We start from the raw sequence: 18,926 nt of genomic DNA on the forward strand, positions 1-18,926 counted from the left end.
TTCTGTTTCATAGTATCTTAGCACTGCTTTTCTATCATTTTTATGAAATTAAGTCACAATTATCAATATTTTTTTCTGTCATAATGAATGCTTTTTGTTCAATGTTGTTTCCGGCATACAATCACTATGAATTCTGATAATATCGTTTTAGGGATCACTTAGCTCCTTACCCATTCATTGATAATTGTTGTTGTGGAGAAAAAAAAGAAAAGCAGACCTTTTCTTGTTTTGAGTGGATCCTCAGTATCATGTTACTATGGGGGTCTCCTGCATTCATAGGACAAGCCATTCATAACAATGGGACGTTCCCCCTGTCAGCGTTCATGCACCCTGCAGGCTTTTGACATGTCTCATTACATGCAGTCACTGTTAAGTATTCACATATATGCATCTCTCTCTCTCTCTACATATCAACAATCTAAACTATACCAAGAAAACCCAACATGGGAGCAGAGTATAGCGTTCATTTGAAAACATTAGAATAATAAGGATATGTAAAAAATAATGACCTGAAATAAGGTTTTGGACCTCACAATACGAGAAAAAAACAGAGAACAAATACATTTTGATGAATTCTAAATGTGACATGAGGTTACAATAGATGTCAACATATCTAGTTGAGCTAAAAATTCTCTGAGGTTTCTTTTTTTTTTTGTTGTACCCATAAATAAAAGTCATGTGTCCATTCTTCAGCTTGTTTGTTATTGTTTGTTGCCTTGGATATGGTCAAGGCCTGACACCTTGGCTTGACCCAGACAGTCATTTGGTGAACGCTATATGCTAACACATTAGCAGCAGGCGGCACGGTGTCCTCACACTGACATCTGACGCTGAAATCTAACACTATGTCCAGTAATGGAAAGGCAAAAAAAAATGGCGCCCCTCTGAGAACCCTAGCTTGTTAACCTGACTGCAAGAAAAAAAAACCCTCTCTGACATTAAAAGTTTGGTATGGCATGTTACACCTGCAAAACATTAACAACTACTAAGGTAGGTATTACTGTAATAATCCAACCATCCAGGTTGGTTTCAGCAACAGTGATTAGCACCTCTGTGCTATTATTGTTGTGCTCCTGTGTCTGTGTGACTGACATAAGTGATTAAGTCAGGCAATATAGGAGGACAAAACTGAGCTATAACTTCCCTGAGACCAAATCTTTTCATTCCACAGGATTTATGAATTTTCTAACTGTACGTGAAAGGAAGTAGACGTTGAACTGGGGTTGGATAGAATTGCTCTGTTTTTATCCAGACTGTAAAGGACTTGCAGGGACTGATAAGGACTAACTAATTAGACCTGAAGTAATTGCTCAGTATCTCAGTGACCCCAAAGGCTGTGTCGCTTGGCTTCCGGGGGTCCCCATGTTCCAACTTGTACAATTGAGCCCTTTTAGTGCTCTGAACGGTGACTGTTATTTTGGCTGTTGCTCCCTGAAGACACTCTGGCTACTCAAATGTCAGTCAAGACAGCAGTTTCCACTGGCTTGGTCCAGGATGGTCCCATGGTTATAAAAGACTCAGTGCCACAGACATCCAGGATATTTCCCCTTATTTATTTCAAGACCAATTTAAAATGTAGCTGCAGGAAAAAATAAAGTCACCATACACTTAACAAACTTCGGTCTATTTTTCACCTGTGTTTGTACTCCCTATTTCTTAAACTGTGGGCTGTGACCCGAAGTAGACACGGGGCTGGGTCCTGGAGGTTTCCCTTGTGACAAGAATAGCCCCATGATTTCATGAATGAGGGTCCTGCAGGAGAGACTCCATTTCTAAGCTGACTTTTGATCTGGGAAACTTGTCGGACCTTGCTCCCCAACAAAACAAGCCTGAGGACTCGGATGTGAGTTAGTTACAAAAGGGATTAACATTAAAACAATGACATATGTAGGGCTGCATATTTTTTCTGACATCCCTGCACTGCTCAAGTGTAGAGTGAATGTGAGAGGGACAGCAGCAGCAACAGCAAGTGTCATCTGGTCTTCCAACTTGGGCAGGGCTTTGGAGTTTAAAATGGTGTGAATATGATAGCCATAGCCATCGGTATAGCGCATGCAAGTGGGGATCTGTCCGCACCATTGAAAGTTGACAGTTCAGAGGCTCTAATCTGAAAAAGGACGCTGTAAATCAACGACAGGAGACGGATTCAGGACAACAGCAAATCAAACAGGGGGGACTTTTCTTGTCTTGGACGGCTGCATGAGAAAGGAGTTGGGAGGACGCACAGACAAAAGGGCAAGAGGAAGGCACCGAGGGGGTGAGTGACGGTTTTACCCTCCTAGGGGTAAAAAAGATGACCGTGGTGTCCCAAGAGAACCACGATGAGACAGTGGTCATTACTCCTTTGTTGCAAGAAGCTATTGACCTGGAACCAGCGGACCAGGAGTGCAGCGAGAGGGTGGTCGTCAACATATCGGGGCTGCGTTTTGAGACGCAATTAAAGACCCTTTCCAGGTTCCCGACTACGCTTTTGGGGGATCCGCGTAAAAGGATTCGCTTCTTTGACCCGCTGAGAAATGAATACTTCTTTGACAGGAACAGGCCGAGCTTTGACGCCATCCTCTATTATTACCAGTCGGGAGGGCGGCTACGGCGGCCCGTTAGTGTTCCTGTGGATATTTTCCTGGAGGAAATCAAATTTTACGAACTTGAGGAAGGGGTCATTGAACTGTTCCGAGATGACGAGGGCCTGACGAAGGAAGACGACCGCCCGCTGCCCAATAACGAGTTTCAGCGCCAGTTTTGGCTCCTGTTCGAGTATCCTGAGAGCTCAGGACCAGCACGGATAATAGCCATTGTCTCTGTCATGGTCATCTTAATATCAATTATCATATTCTGTTTGGAGACCTTACCAGAGTTTAGAGACGTCCCTGCAGTACAAGACAATCCCGCCAATGCGAGTGCGCACGGCAAAGAGCCCAGTCCGTTCACAGACCCGTTTTTCATGGTGGAGACACTTTGCATTGTGTGGTTCTCTTTTGAATTCACCATGAGGTTTCTCTCATGTCCCAGTAAAGCAGCTTTCTTTAAAAACATCATGAACCTGATCGATGTTGTGGCCATAGCTCCCTATTTTATCACCCTGGGCCTCGATCTGGCGGAGCATCAGGGCAGCAGTCAGCAAGCGGCGTCTTTGGCCATCCTGAGGGTCATCCGCCTGGTCCGAGTTTTCAGGATATTTAAACTTTCCAGACACTCCAAGGGTCTCCAGATTCTCGGCCAAACACTTCACGCGAGCCTCAGGGAGTTGGGACTGTTAATATTCTTCCTGATTATTGGAGTCGTTTTATTCTCCAGTTCAGTTTATTTCGCGGAAGCAGATGACCCCGAGTCTGGATTTTCAAGTATTCCTGATGCGTTTTGGTGGGCTGTGGTGACGATGACCACTGTTGGATATGGAGACATGTGTCCCTCCACCATAGGAGGCAAATTCGTTGGATCTTTGTGCGCTATTGCCGGAGTGCTTACCATAGCGCTACCTGTCCCTGTTATTGTTTCAAATTTCAATTATTTCTACCACAGAGAGAATGAGCAGGATGAAAATGTACAGTACGTGCACGTGACCTGCGGACAGCCACAGGAGCAGGTGCAGCAGCAGCTTCAGATCACCTTTGGTGAGCGTGGTTCAAACCAAAGTAGCCAGTCGCTCTCCAAAACTGAGTCGTACCAGGGAAGCGACGACTTGGAAACTTTGACAAATCCAAACGTAAACCAAGCGGAAAAATACACAGGGAAACTAACTGATGTATAAATGCAGCCATTTGGATACTTTGTGGACATACAAGTCAGGCTCCTCCAGGTCGGATTTAGCAGTTAAGGCGTTGGTTTACAAACATGCACCCTCAGATACGATTTTAACCCCCACCGTGACCACGTTTGATCCCCTGGCCTGCAATTTTAGGAGAAAAGACATTCCTCTGTAAAAACAAAAACAAAACAAAACAAAAAGTTTACTCTCTCATGTAGGGGCTTTATGTAAAAAAACAAAAGTAAATAGGTGGGGAACTGTGACTTTAAGCATCATACAAGGGAGTCCTTACAGTTGAAACATTTGTTCAAACACAAGGTGCATTTGGCATACCATAATCTGTAGGCCTGTACTTGAGTCATATGACATCCAACTGTTTAATTTGTTGATGGAAATCAAAACAACTAAAGTAAAAAAAAAGAGAGATAAGTTAGAGTCTTAAAATAATCAGCATAATCCGTGTTGCCTATTCTCATAGTGCCAAAGCTTTGAGTTAAATCAGAGGACAGGTAAGCCGTGCGTCAAAGCGCACACAATGAGGTCCAGCCGAAGACATTAACGAGACACATAAACCAAGATATTAATCTCTGTGTCTCACAAGAGTCAGTTAGACTGAGGGTTTGCACATGCCCTGGCCTGTCTGTGTGTCTTTCTTGCTCGTTGCACTGCGGACACTGGTCGCTGTCATCCTAGAGTCATTGGGCCGGTAAAGCACAAAGCAAAGAAAACACTATCCTACGTAAAATGACTCTGCATCCTCCATCATCTACCTGATCATAGTAGTCAGAACAAGTGAGCCCTGAGCGCCCCCCTGTGGATAATATATCATCCTGCAGAAAACTGCTCACATTAATACTTAAACTTGATACTATGCACTTTTTTACAGCTGCCATGACTGGTTTAGACAGTATCCCCAGTGATCAGGGTCTCTGACTGATCCGGATGCTTGTGGTTGTTATCTATAAGCTCAGCAGCAGCCTGGCTACTTTCTCTGACCCCTTAATGTTAATATAGTGAGTTTTGTTTTCTGCTAACTTGCAGGAGGCAGAAGATTAAGGCAAGCTTGTTCCTTTTTTTGTGACAAAATACAAGTGTGGGATTGCCTTTTTTTCGACAAAATATTTGATCATTTTCTAACATATATGCACTGCCAGCGTTGTAGCTTACAGAGACTTAAGGAATGTGAAAGTCGCCTTGGTGGACATTGTGTGTGTCATGAGTAGAAAATCAAACAACATTCTTATATGCAGGGTTTATGATGACCACACTTTCTTTGTATAAAAGCCTTGTGTATACTGAGTTATGGTTAATCTGACGTTTCTCTTTTCTTATGCAGCTTATTATGTGAAGTGGGAATGGCAACTTCATGTGTCTTTTATTTGCAGCTTGCTGTAATATAGCTTTGAACATTATGCAATGTCTGCATGACAAGGATTCATTGTGAATTAATGTAATAAAATATTTATTTTTCTAATTTAAACATGTATGTGAACTTAAATATTTTTTATAAATAAATTATGAATTAGTAAACACACCACTCGCTAGTTTTCACTTAGATCAGACTCACAGGAAGCAAACCATGTTAATCATTTGTGTAAGAACTTAAAATCCCTGCTCATTCATTAACTCAATCCACTCTATCACTTTTGGTGCTGAATGACTGAAAAAGGCGCAGAACCAGACATTGGGCTGTCCTGCCGCGAACCCAATTAACTTAATAAAATGCCACGGTGATAAATGAAATGGGATGTTTTGTATGTGTTGCTCGTTTTAACAAATTAGAAAGAATACTGATGACCTGACTTTGTGTTGATTGTGTGTGTTTGAGAAAGTCGTAGAAATAGTCATTTTGAGTCACTACAGTTCTGCCCCATGTCTGTTTTTGGGCCCTGAGACGCACACAAACACATACATACAGGCACTTATGGTACGCAAATGACCAATAGTGTTTTTTTTTATTTGCTAATTTCTGACATTACTTTATATCAATGGGTGGATTACTTTCGATGTTTGTTCTGTAGTTTTTATGAGGTAAATCAATCACCTGCGCTGTCCTTGGTGCTGAATTTGATCCTCCATCTGCAGAGCCTTTTTAATGCCAGAAATCCCTGCAATTGTATGTTGGCTCCTGCAGCCATATCAAGCAATACGTGTAGACCAAACATATTATAACTTTGTCAGAATAAAGCATTATAAATTGGATGTGGGAATAACAAGCTTCCCATGATGTGATCTTTCACAGCCGAGAGGGAGATAATCGTTCTGATTTCACACTATCAAAGATGCTTCAGATAATAAATCAAATCTGGTCTTAAGTGATGTAGAGATTGTGTTCTGTTTGTCACTTCCAACTAACGCTTGTTTAACACTCCTTAATCCTGTATGGGACGAAAGTGTGATTAAGTCTTTCATATTTTTGATAGGCTCGTTTTCTGCATACAGATGTCTCGAATGTCCTAAATGGTGAATTTAAGGTTCTTGTTACCCACTGTCCTTCTTTGCAGTGTGATTGCGCCAGTGCTGGCACACGAGCGCTCTTGTTTTTGTGGTGTATGGAGAACTTCTGGCGGTGTGCTTTAGTAGAGCCGGTCTGCATTGCGTCGAAACCCTCCAACTCCTCCTCCTCCTCCTCCTCCGCCCCATCCCCCACCCCCCCCTCCCATTCTCATTCCCATACCTTCGCTGCACTTGCGTGTAAAATACACAGCAAAACTTGCTTGACGTTGTGGAGAAAACATTTGGACCACGCTGCTGCACTCGAATGTCTCTGACATAGCTTTTGTTTTTTTTATTCCGCTTTCCGAGTCACGCTAAAACACATTCTGCGCGTCATCTTGTCTACTCACAGAAAGCGGCAGATTCCTGCTGATGCAGTGATGTCTTGAAATGCCAGGAGCTCGCTTATTGCCCCGTACTGTATCTCCCCCTCCTGAATTGCAGCGCAAGATTTCTCCTGCAGTATACTGTAAGCTGCTCACACCAACGTGCTGCCGCGTGAGGAAGTCCCGGAGCTGAAGCTTTTCCAGCTCAGGCTTCCACATTACACTCTCATGTTTTTGGTCCTGTTTCATCTCATCTTGCGCGAAGATGTTTAGATCTGAGGACACTTCAGTCAGAATGGCGATGAGCACAGTAAGGCTAGGGATTTCTGTGTTTTTTACTGCAATGTAAAGTTGCCTCATGACACCCACTGGTGCCCTGCTGTTGGATGATTTTACTCAAGGATAAGACGCATTCAAGACCTGCAAGAGTAACTCACGGTAAGCCTCGAAGACGCTGACTTATGCAATATGCAATGCATATCGGTCATTCGTTTAAAAGCAGCTGTGGACAATTACTGCATTACTTCTCTATTTCGCAGATGTATGTATTATATTTTGCCATGCAGTGGGCCAATAGACTGTGTGCATGTAGAAACATGATTTGGTATCAGTATCAAATGCTATGCGTCATATCATAACTCAGGCTGGAGTGCCATAGGATGGATCACTGCCATGCACCTTTAAGACACAGAACCACACAGTTATGTTAAATGGGAGGTAAACATCTGCACAGAAACATCAGGAGTGTTATAGAGATACAGGGAAATCACTTTAGGACTTTAGTGTGGTTATCCCATGTAGTATCAGAAGATCATCATACACTTACTATTTGGCACTACAAAATGGTTGTTTATTCTTATTTTAAAGAAACGTTGCAGAAATACCCAATTGGGATGTTGGTTTTAACATTCACTGCTGGAAAACAGCACTAATTGAAGGCTGAGGGAAGTAAATAAATAAATAATCTGCAGAAAATGCTGAGCCATCACATTTCTTGGCTGTTTGATCCCATTATTTCCTCCTCTCTGTCTCTCTCTCTCTCTCTCTCTCTCTCTCTCCTCCTCCTCCTCTCCCTCTCTGGGTGACAGAGGCAGCAGTAACAACAGCAGATGCATCGGAGAGCAGCAATGGTCAAGTCAGCGAGAACTGCAGTGGAGCCGCACTGAGGCAAAGCAGCCAGCCAGCCCCCCTCAAATCTGGGGACGTCTCCAACAATTTAAGGGGTGTGGGAAGCTGAGGAGAGGAAAATTTCCCTCAACCTGAATGCCTGCTTAGTCAGACTTATCAACATCCCAACAAAGCTCCTCTTCCTCTTCCTCTTCCTCTTCCACCACCACCTCCTCCTCCTCCTCCTCCTCCTCCTCCTTCCAAAATGACAGTGGTAGCAGGAGATAACATGGATGAGGCCTCGGCTGTCCCTGGCCACCCTCAGGACACCTACCCCCCAGACAACAATGACCATGAATGTTGTGAAAGGGTGGTCATCAACATAGCTGGTCTCCGGTTTGAGACACAGTTGAAAACTCTCTCCCAGTTCCCAGAAACGTTGCTGGGCAACCCTAAAAAACGGATGCGGTACTTTGACCCCCTGAGAAACGAGTACTTCTTTGACAGAAACCGTCCCAGTTTCGATGCCATTCTCTACTACTACCAGTCTGGGGGGCGGCTGAGAAGACCAGTTAATGTCCCTTTGGATATGTTTTCAGAAGAAATCAAATTTTATGAGCTGGGAGTGGACGCCATGGAGAAGTTTCGTGAAGATGAGGGTTTCATCAGGGAGGAAGAGCGTCCTCTACCTGAGAAAGAGTTTCAGCGTCAGATTTGGCTGCTCTTTGAGCATCCAGAGAGCTCAAGCACTGCGAGAGGGGTTGCCATAGTGTCTGTGATGGTGATCCTGATTTCAATAGTCATATTTTGTTTAGAGACTTTACCTCAACTAAAAGAGGACCCAATGGGCCGCATGGTGACAGTTGGAAATACTACTGTTTATTACAAGCCAAATATCCTCACTGACCCCTTCTTCGTCATTGAGACACTCTGTATAATCTGGTTCTCTTTTGAGTTGATTGTTCGCTTTCTTGCGTGCCCAAGCAAGCCAGCCTTCTTCAAGAACATGATGAACATGATCGACATAGTGGCTATCATCCCATACTTCATAACACTCGGCACTGAGCTGGCTGAAGACCCAGAAAAAGAGGGAGTGGGTGAGCAGGCAACATCTCTGGCCATTCTCAGGGTGATCCGTCTGGTCAGGGTGTTCAGGATCTTCAAGCTGTCACGACACTCCAAAGGACTGCAGATTTTGGGACAGACCCTCAAGGCCAGTATGCGAGAGCTTGGATTGCTGATCTTCTTTCTGTTTATTGGAGTCATCTTGTTCTCCAGCGCTGTCTTCTTTGCCGAGGCAGAGGAGCCAGACTCCTACTTTGGCAGCATCCCAGATGCATTTTGGTGGGCTGTGGTGTCTATGACAACTGTGGGCTATGGGGACATGGTACCGGTCACTATAGGAGGCAAGATTGTAGGATCTTTGTGCGCCATTGCTGGAGTGTTGACAATTGCACTCCCAGTGCCTGTTATTGTGTCCAACTTCAACTACTTCTACCACAGGGAGACAGAGGGAGAAGAGCAGGCCCAGCTCCTCAACGTCAGCAATCCCAACATCCCATCTGAAACCAACTCCAGCCGCCGTAGTTCATCCACCGTCAGCAAATCAGAGTACATGGAGATTGATGGAGACATAAACAATAGCATCGACAACTTTAGGGAGGCAAACCTCAGAACTGGAAATTGCACTATAGCCAACCAGAACTGTGTAAATAAAAGCAAGCTGCTAACAGATGTTTAGAAACTAGTTAGAAACTTTGGGATCTCATTGGAACTGTCATACGTGGAGTAGACCATCAGTTAGGAATGCTTCATTTACCTCTCCAAAGCACTCTATGGCATTAGGCCTACAACTATGCTCAGCTACATAGGAAGGAATCAGAAAAGCTAAGCTCTTAGAGTATATGACAGGTAGATAGAATAATTAATTATTATGATCCTACAAATATATAGCTACGTCAAAAAGAGAACATTAATTATTACGCATATACACTCCCTGGAGGACACAGAGTATGCACTGTCTTATCAGAAGAGGGTGTGATAATTAAAATCTTATGCATGGAGTACAGATAACATTTCAGCAAGTTGCACATTGCACCATAAAAAGTCTGCAGAGACATGCAAGCATCTGCAGCCAAGTGGTAAGCGCCAAGAAGTTAGGTGACCCCTGCTCCCCCCCCCCCCTCATCGCTCTCCTGGCTCCCTATGAAGGATCTACTATTCAGCAAAGCACCTTATAGGAGGAAGACTGATCTCTCTTGTTTGGATGTAAACAGATGGTGATCTACACGCTTCACAGACATCCGCAATGCTGCTGTTTTCCAGCAGATGCTGTAATTGTGATATCACCAAGTGATTCAATGCCATGCCCTTTAGACGCAACACAGCACAATGATAAAGTGAGCTTCACACGAGCATGATTAGAGACTTTCCATTTTGATATCAGCATGCATGAGACATATCTCACACAATGGAAAGGATGTTGTTTTAGATACCTGCCTCCATCCCCCCTTTCTCATCAGTTTTCATTCTGAGTGCACTGGATGCGTTTTTAATTTGAAATGCTAATCATTTAGAAGTATAGAAATTGAATGTTAAATCTTAAGGGAACAGTACATAAATGAGATCATAGCATGAAAAAAGTATCCTGCATTATGGTCTATCGACTAAGGTACTTTTGTATCCTGGTCTATTTAATGCATGACATGATTATACAGCTTGTTGCAATTCAGGCACTCTGCTGTGTCCTATTGTCAGGGAAACTAAGGAAATCAAATTCTGGATGTTTCTGAATTGCGATGAAAAATATATCCAAACCCAACTTGAGGATGCAGAGTTTCTAATTTAAGAGTAGTCGAAGAAACTGAATAAATATTATCAAAAATGCATATAATCATAATAAGCAGAAATTACAGTACTAAGTCAATAGAAGCAGTGCATGGACCTTCTTTGAACAGGAAAAGTTAACACATCATTAGTCATGCTTCCATTTCCCCCAACAAAATTGAGTACGTATTGGTTTAGGATCCACACAAAAAAATGGATCAATACCAAATTTCACTTAATATTACAGAGAATTATTGTGACATTAGTTGCTAGTGCCTTTATCCCTTTCACCAACAGGACCAGTGAAAGTGCCTCTGTGTACAGTGGGATTTGTGAGGTTGAGAAGAGCTGGTTTACCTTCTGTTCTCGTGTTGATACACTGTTGGTTTTGATGTTAATGATGCCAGGTGAGCAAGGTTGAAACAGTAGGTGAATGGGTAAAAAAAAAAAAAAGTTAAAAAAATAAGATGATCCATGGCTGTTATGCACAACCCAGTTTTCATGCCGTCACGCACTTAATTATGCCCTTAAGCAGCAATGTATTGTACTCTGCATGTTTACCAATCCAATTTAAAAGGGAATATCCATAGGTTTGAAATATAATTTACTTATGTTGTTTTTTTTTGTTCATGCACCGCGCATCCTTTCAGGGTCTCTACCTCAGTGAGGTCATTGCAAACTTGCTGCAGAGCTGCAAGCTTCAATGCAGGGCTTCCTATACCATAATGCAAAATGGAACCTTAAGTGTAAACTGCAGTCATGCAACATTGAATGTGAGAGTCCCAAAGCATAGCCTTTACACAAGCACTTAGGGCATATAGAATATCACAATCCCGCTCCTTTCTTTCACTTAAAGCTACGCACAATCAGAACATTCATTGTACAGATTGTTTGACTCTCCTGACAGGATGAGATTGACTGTTTTATATGTTCGTTTCTTTGACACAATGGTATTTAAGTAACTGTTGTGTCACAGAAACACACCTGAATGTGTCTCAACAAACACATGTCCATGTGTATAAGACAGTAGAGATGTTAGAGTTTTAAATCATGTCATCTTGAAACCCGTGGGCATTATGATGCACAGCTAAGTGCTGCCCGTCTTTTTGCACAATCATTTTTTTCTGTTGCTTGAAATTCATTTTTTTTTTTTCTGCTTGTGAGATTTATTTTTTTCACAATAGTGCATTGTTTCTGAGCATATTGTTCCAGAGAGGCTTACTGCAGATAGATTGGGACAAATTGTAGTGGCTATTTGAAAATCTCAAAGCTACTGTACATCCATCAACATGCAACACAATAATGGGAAGACTTTGTACTATACTGTACTGTACACTCTTTTTTTATATATCACTCGTCTGACAAGATCTTGTTTAAAACATAAGCTTCACTGCAGTGCTACTTGAATTTCATAGTCTTTTCTGTTGGTGCAACGGCTATCCTTTGTGATGCTAGTACAGGACTACTGTTGTTATGTCCCCATCACATGTTATTTGAAGCATTAGCTAAAGCAAGCCTTTAATTGTTTTGAACGAGCCTTTTTCCATTCTTTAATTCTTGTTACTGTTTTGTTATTGGTGGCTGGTTGGTTAGTTTAGGGTTCTGTTATTATTTGAAACTGATCTTTGTACTGTACTGCTGAAGAGTGTCTGACTCTGGCGAGGTGAAAATATAATGGAGCCTTTTTGGACGTTAGTAACTTATCATGAGCGCAAAAAAAGATACATATTTGTGTCAGGGATTTTCAATTTGTATAGCGTTTCTCATCGAGGTGGACACCAATATTACCCCATACAACACATTATATTATAGGATGAAAGAAGGAAATTATAGTAGTCTCTTAAATGCAGCTATCAGGAAAAAAAGTTAGCTTTTATCACACGTTTCTAAAAAAAAACCGATGCTTGAAAATAGATGTTGGCAACATCTCCTGAAAAAGCAGAAAAGTGAGATGTAGAAAATATGAATGATGCCCTTCATGTTAGCAGTGCTGTTGCTAGTCTTGCTGTGGGGACATTTATGGATGGTGCTATGCATTCCATTACCCAAAAGAGACATGCATTCTTAACAGCAATAGAATAACAGATAACCTGTTTCTTAGATGCTTTTTTTGTAATAAGAAAATAAAATAGGAAAACAAATCTATTTTGAATGTCAAAGAAACTGCAATCACTTGACGGAAAACTCACAACAGGGCTGTTTGTGATCCTCTGTGCTGGGTGTTGTATGGTCGAATGTAGAGGCTGATATTGTATCGAGAGAAACCGTGAAAAGTTCAAATATAGGCTTTGTAATAGCTTCAGTCCCCATTAAACACGCAGGTAAGGCCAGAGTTGTTTTGCAGTCAGGAACAAAGGCTGCAAAGAGTTCAGTCAAACCTATAAGGCAGTCCCAAAGGAAAAGCCCATAATGCACTTAGAGAGGATCTATCTTCAGTCCACTGGACTGATCAGCTGTGTGAGAGCAAGTCAGAGAAGGTGCCTAAAATGTTTTACATATTTATTTGTTTAGCTTACTGTTAGTTATTAGGCTTCTGCAAGCAAACATGAGAAAGAAGATCTTAAAAAAATTACAACATTAACCTGATTAAACAATAAAAAAAAAAAACATGAAATATCATGAGAACAAAATGCAATTTAGCTACAATAAGGTAGAGAAACGTAACCACTATATACTGCAAATACCTATGAAACTATTTTACTGTGTGTCTTTGTTTTCTTTTTAATTTTTTGTGGCACACTTAGGAAGAACATGCCATATACTGGAATGTCAAAGACAATATATTTCTCTGGCAAGCCATGATAATGAAACTACTGTATACTGATCAATTGCTACACACTAAATGATATGAACAAGAAGTGTACTATTTAAAATATACAAACATATTGTTTGTCTCTTTGGTTTCAAGAAACAAAAAAACAAGATTCATTCAAACACCATGTTCACATTTCACCACTGCTGAACCTTATTGCTATAATGTATCTCTACAGAAACCTACTAATCGCAAAAAACTGCATGGTCGATGGACGACTGCATGAGTTTTGCCTTTCAAACTGCGGATCAACTATAAAACGGTTGCATCATTTTTAAAAAGAAACCCTTGCTTTCATCTGCACCAAGGCTTCCTGTAAGGCCCTGTTCAGAAGTAGGGATGAAACTGGTCCTCTGCTGGATTTCTTAAAAGCACCTTAGCGCTGACCTCATCCCGAAGACTGCGTTGGGTGATCAAGGTTGTTCCTACTAGTCTCTGAGTGTGAGCAAGGACAATAAGGGCTAGTTTCTCAAACTTTATCTCTATTCTAGGACTGAAACACTCTTTCAAGTGACTTTTTGTCTGTTCTCATCTCAGTCTAGACTGTAGTGATACTGCGTTGTTGGAAACATGCCCATCATGTCGAAGCAGGGCCTGTGCCACACACCCTCCTTTGTACAACATCAGTTTTAAGGCATTCTAGTCTGCTAGAGGTCTTGGTGTTGGACTGCTTTCTGCCTGCTGAGGAGGCACTGAACAGGATGAAAGGTCGGGAAGTTGTGTACCTCCTCGCCAAAGATGAGAAAATCTCGATTGTGTTAGGAGTGCATTGTCTACAAGTTTGTCTTTTCTCTCAAGAATGCACGTTTGAATGCTAGTAGGGAAGATTTTGGAGCAAAAATGCAAAAGGACTGTTGAACTCGTCTGCTCTTCTTTTCATCCAAAAAGCAAACCAAACTCTGATTGTGTTACCTTATCCAGCTGTCATTGTCATGTTGTGTTCACCAAGGATTATGCTACAATGTTTTCAGTTTGTCAGAGGATGACAAAGGCATGGTCTGTGATCTATGCAAGGGTTATTAATTTTTTTCTTATCACTTATGATTTCACCTTACATTAACTTCAATAAATTTTTAAGGATCTGCTGGTGTTTGCTCATTTCGCCTCAGGATGGGAGTGTATTTCTGCATGAAAACCTACACACAAAAAACCATGTTGTACGCAAAGTTGTCACAGCTCTTTCTGCACTGCACTAAACAGGAGAAATATGCTGCAGTATGTGTTGTTACAGAGCTCGAGGTCTCAATCAAAATGTGTCCTTACGTCTGTACCTCAGCACCCTCTCACTGAGGCCATTAGCGGTGATTCACGGGGCGAAGGTAATGGTTCCACACTAATCCTCTTGTCCCAGGAGAGCCCCGCTTACCTCTGTCATTCCCAGCACATTGTTCCACACCTTAAGGGCCTGAAGAGCTCTTCTAAAATGTTCTCACTCTTTCTCCCTCCTATTCACGCGGACACATGATTAAAACACTTTGAGGTATCGTTCGTGAGGTATTGCATTTGCGAGGTGTGGACTATTTCGGATGAAATTGTATATTATCTTCAAAAACTCTGGAAAAATGCTATCACGATTTTCAGAGTTGCCTTCAAATTGTTTGTTTTTTCCAACGAATATTCTAAAACCTAAAGACATTTGGCTCACTTTTACTTTCAAATTGACATGGAAAAGTTGATATTTTCGCTTTTTACAAAATAACATAATTTATAATAATTTACAAACCTCTCCACTGCACTATTACCCCATTCAGGCTTGTTTATACGGTGTTCATTTTTTATTCTTAATACTTGTACATAGAAAGCAAAGTTAACCTGATTCTGACTCTTTGTGTCCACAGTACCTAACCAATCGAGCTGACTCTAATTCTGGAAAAAATTCTGAAAATGAATCAAACAGATGACAACATTTTTGTCAGTTATCTCTTAACATTTATTTTATTTTAATATGAAGAAAACAAATCAATAATTTTTTAAAATATAGTGCTTTATCCATCCTGTCTTTTTTCACCGAGAGCAGTTGTAGGCCTTCAATTTTGTTCTTTTATTTAAACAGACTAAAGATTAATCCACCAGGAGGAAGCACTTGAAATCAGTGGTCAGGAAAAATGTGTAAAGCATTTTAACAGGTAGAAAAACTAGGGCAAAAACAGACTGAATGGTGAACAGCAATCTGCCAAGACCAGATATGAGATAGTGAGTCAAGTTAAGGTTTAACAATCCAAATATCAACAAAATATCCTTTTTTAATCGTACTCTAAAGAAATACAACCTCATCATGAAGGGGTATTTTTTTTTTTTATATAATGAACCAAGTGAAGCTGTCAATGGCAGTAACCCAACAACAATGATCAACCAAACACATCCAATCATAGCTTGGTTACAAGCCATGGAAGACATTTTAACTGAAATGAGTGGGCGCTGCTTGTTTTGGGTGGGAAAATGATTCATTCCCACATCTGTCCTCTGACGGTGTGAAGCTGAGGATTTGTTGAGAACATTGGACCGCAGTAGCCTCACGCTGAATGCTGCAGCTCATCTGCCTCTTGATCTTTCTCTCTCCATCTGTCCATCTAACTATCTCTGTGTGTCTCTGTCCCTCTCAGTATCTATGTCCGCTGCAGGCTCTCTGTGTCTGCAGCCCTGCTCCATGTTTGCTGTATGGTGACCTCAACAGTAGTAAGCCTCCTCTTCCTTGTCCTCTGCATTGCCCTCAGGAAATGCAGCACTCCTCACTCTGCAGGCAGCAGTAAGGGTGGGGTGAGCTGGCGCCGGTCCCACTCTTCTTGCTCACACATACTCTCTCTCTCTTTTTCTGTCTGTCTTTGTCTCTCCCCCTCTCTCTCCCTCTCCTGAGTGCTCTAAAGCTCCACTGGACTGTAATAGCATGGAGCACCGTGCAGAAAGGAGCACAGTCTTAGGACAAGACATCACACCTGCTTTTTATAGTTTTCTCTCTCTCTCTCTCTCTCTCTCTCTTTTGTTGTTATGTATCTTCTATCTCCTCCATAATCATCTGTAGTGGTGATGTGGTTCTTAAAGCTACATTGTCAAAAATGTGTCAATAGTAACATTATATATCCCCATGTGTAATGTAATGTGAAGCAGTTTTCCCAAACTCTAAGTAACATTTTAGCCTCTTTCAGCTCATTGTTTTGCAAAAAATGTAATGTAATGTAAAGCTGCAGCAGCTGTTTTGGTTTAAGAAATGCTATTATATTCATTAATTTATTCATTACCTGCCAAGTGCTCACTGACAGCAATATAGACGTCTGGCTAACTTTTTGGCTTTTAGCAATAAGATCTTCTGGCCAAGACTTATTTTTTTGTATTGCTATTATGTCAGTCCGACTAGCAACTTGAGAAACCAGAATGGAGTTTAAGTTGAGAATAGACATCAAAAAGCAGTTTAAAGACACAAGGCTACACCGCTGTCATGACCACCAATGGTATTCAGTATTGCATTAATGTGTTTGACTCTTTAGCTGTCTACATGCTAAACAAGACTTAACAATTTAAAACAAGTAATCCGAACAGTTTATAAAACAGTTTATGGAGTTATGGTGTTACTAAATCACTTCATGCAAAACGATTAAAGTTAAAATATATGAACTGGATTATGGAAGTAGCTGCCTATAGGCTGGCATCTTACTTCTCCATCAAAGATATGATTGTCCTAATTGGTTTTGGGGTTCAAAGTTAATTCAGTCGATGTAACACTTCCAGGGAAGGAAAGTAAGGAATAACACTTATCCAAGTTCATGTTATTGAGTAGGTTTTTTTGTGTACTTGTCCTTTTTTGAGTCGTAAAATCAGTAATGTTACTTATAGTTCAGTCATTTTTGTGGAAAGTATTTTTATTTTACATTGCATCTGTTACTGGGCAAAAAAAAAGACAGAGTAGCAGAACAAGCGTTTTCGTGCTTCTATCAAAACAAGAAAGATGGAAGAGGATGAATCATACCAAAATGAAGAACTAGCCGGTAAAGTTGATCATGAACTCAAAGAAAATTTGAATCCCTGGCCATACTGAAGTGACCAGTTTGGCCTTAAATGCAATTATGCTACTCAAACTTTACAACAAGTCCAGAGTGAAATCATCCAAAAATGCACTGCAGAATATTTTTCAGTTTACGTTCTTTAAAGCCAGATATAAGCCTCTTCATTACATCCAACATTTGATAATGAATGTATTTTAATGCAACACAGGTCTAAATTTAATTCATCAACCAAGTTTGAATTTCATACCCTCTTGTCTTTTTTAACTAAGCAGAAAGGAGAGATCATATCTTAGTCGTTATTCCCGTCCCCCTACCCCACTCAAGTTAAAAGGGAGTACTCAGTACTTAGAGTAATTTTCAAATGAAGTACTTTTTACTTTTACTTGAGTAGGTTCATAGACAGGTTATTTTACTTGTGGTTGAGTAATATTTCATAAAAGTAACTATAATTTTACTTGAGTATAATATTTTCCCACCCCTGAACAATTCTTGTATAAAAAAAATATATATATATGTTCCAGGCTAAATAACGTTGGTGTGATGATGCCAGGAGGTTCATGCAGGACTGACTCATAACACACTATTGTGCCAATTTTAATGTAATATGATGATAATGGTGACATGGAGATTGAATATTATTGACTCCTGGTTGATTTTTATGGATTTTTAAACAATAACAAAAAATGTTGAATTTTAACGCGGTGCACTTTGACGTTTCAGGTCATCATATGCGCACAGGAGTCAGCTTCCACTTGCAAATGAGAAGTATTTAATTGAAACTGTGGTGTAAGCTGCTGTCTCGCTAATCCCTGATCAGCATGTTGTACAAATTGAGGTGCTGTCAGTTAGTGATGCCATAGGCTTTCGATGAGTTTAACCCCCCCTTCCACCCTCCACAGTCTTACAACTGCCTGTACACATCCCCTTGAATGCAAAAATTGCCCATAAGCTGCTAAATGTGTTCCTATCAAGGAATGGGTTCTTAAAGCAATGCCTGCATTTAAATGTGCTGTGGCTGGAGGTGCTCAGTGTCTCACTGCCGCTGTCTTCCAGTCTGTTTTTCACATACACACACAGACGCACACAAAGGATAGCTGATTTGCCTGAGTCAGGCCTCTAGCTCACTTGATATTCCCCGATCGATTTCTTTGAAGACGGACACTCATCCCATATCCCTTGTACAAAAATGCCATGCCAGTCCTGTTGTTGACATCTGAAAAGTTTCTCAAGGGCCTTTTCATTGTGGCCCATTCAGCTGTGCATGCACAATATCATGTGTTTCTCTCTATATCGGATCACAAGTGTCCTCTGGTGTTGGTTTTATCGTGTAAAACCAAATCTCTGAGAGGTCTGTGCACAGTAGTCATCCCCTAACAACCTCCTCTACAGTAGGTCCTCAATGTTAACAATGTGCAAAAAAAGCTTGGACAGCATTATTGGATCTCCCATGCTTGAGCCAAAGCCCTTGGGCCTAACACCACCCCACCCCCAGGTCCAAGCCCACCAGTCTCTCCTCTCCCCCGATCCCCCTAGGCCCTCTCTCTGGCCCACTTCCTCTTTGCATTACCTCCATCAGTCCAGGCTGCTGACACACTTGTTTAATAATTAAGGGC

At 41.3% G+C, this 18,926-nt stretch overlaps 2 protein-coding genes across 2 annotated transcripts; both read left to right on the forward strand.

The window, feature by feature from the left end:
* Positions 1-1,738: 1,738 nt before the first annotated feature.
* On the forward strand, positions 1,739-3,793 carry LOC132972720 (shaker-related potassium channel tsha2-like). The gene has a single exon (XM_061035759.1). It carries the CDS (start codon positions 2,294-2,296, stop codon positions 3,749-3,751), a length of 1,458 nt encoding a protein of 485 aa, XP_060891742.1. The 5' UTR covers positions 1,739-2,293; the 3' UTR covers positions 3,752-3,793.
* Positions 3,794-6,445: 2,652 nt separating this feature from the next.
* Positions 6,446-14,397, forward strand: LOC132972721 (potassium voltage-gated channel subfamily A member 1-like). Its single transcript, XM_061035761.1, has 2 exons — positions 6,446-7,008; positions 7,659-14,397. Exon 2 carries the CDS (start codon positions 7,943-7,945, stop codon positions 9,416-9,418), a length of 1,476 nt encoding a protein of 491 aa, XP_060891744.1. The 5' UTR covers positions 6,446-7,008; positions 7,659-7,942; the 3' UTR covers positions 9,419-14,397.
* The last annotated feature ends 4,529 nt before the right edge of the window (positions 14,398-18,926 follow it).

Source organism: Labrus mixtus, chromosome 4, assembly GCF_963584025.1.
Source record: "Labrus mixtus chromosome 4, fLabMix1.1, whole genome shotgun sequence".
Lineage (NCBI taxonomy): Eukaryota > Metazoa > Chordata > Actinopteri > Labriformes > Labridae > Labrus > Labrus mixtus.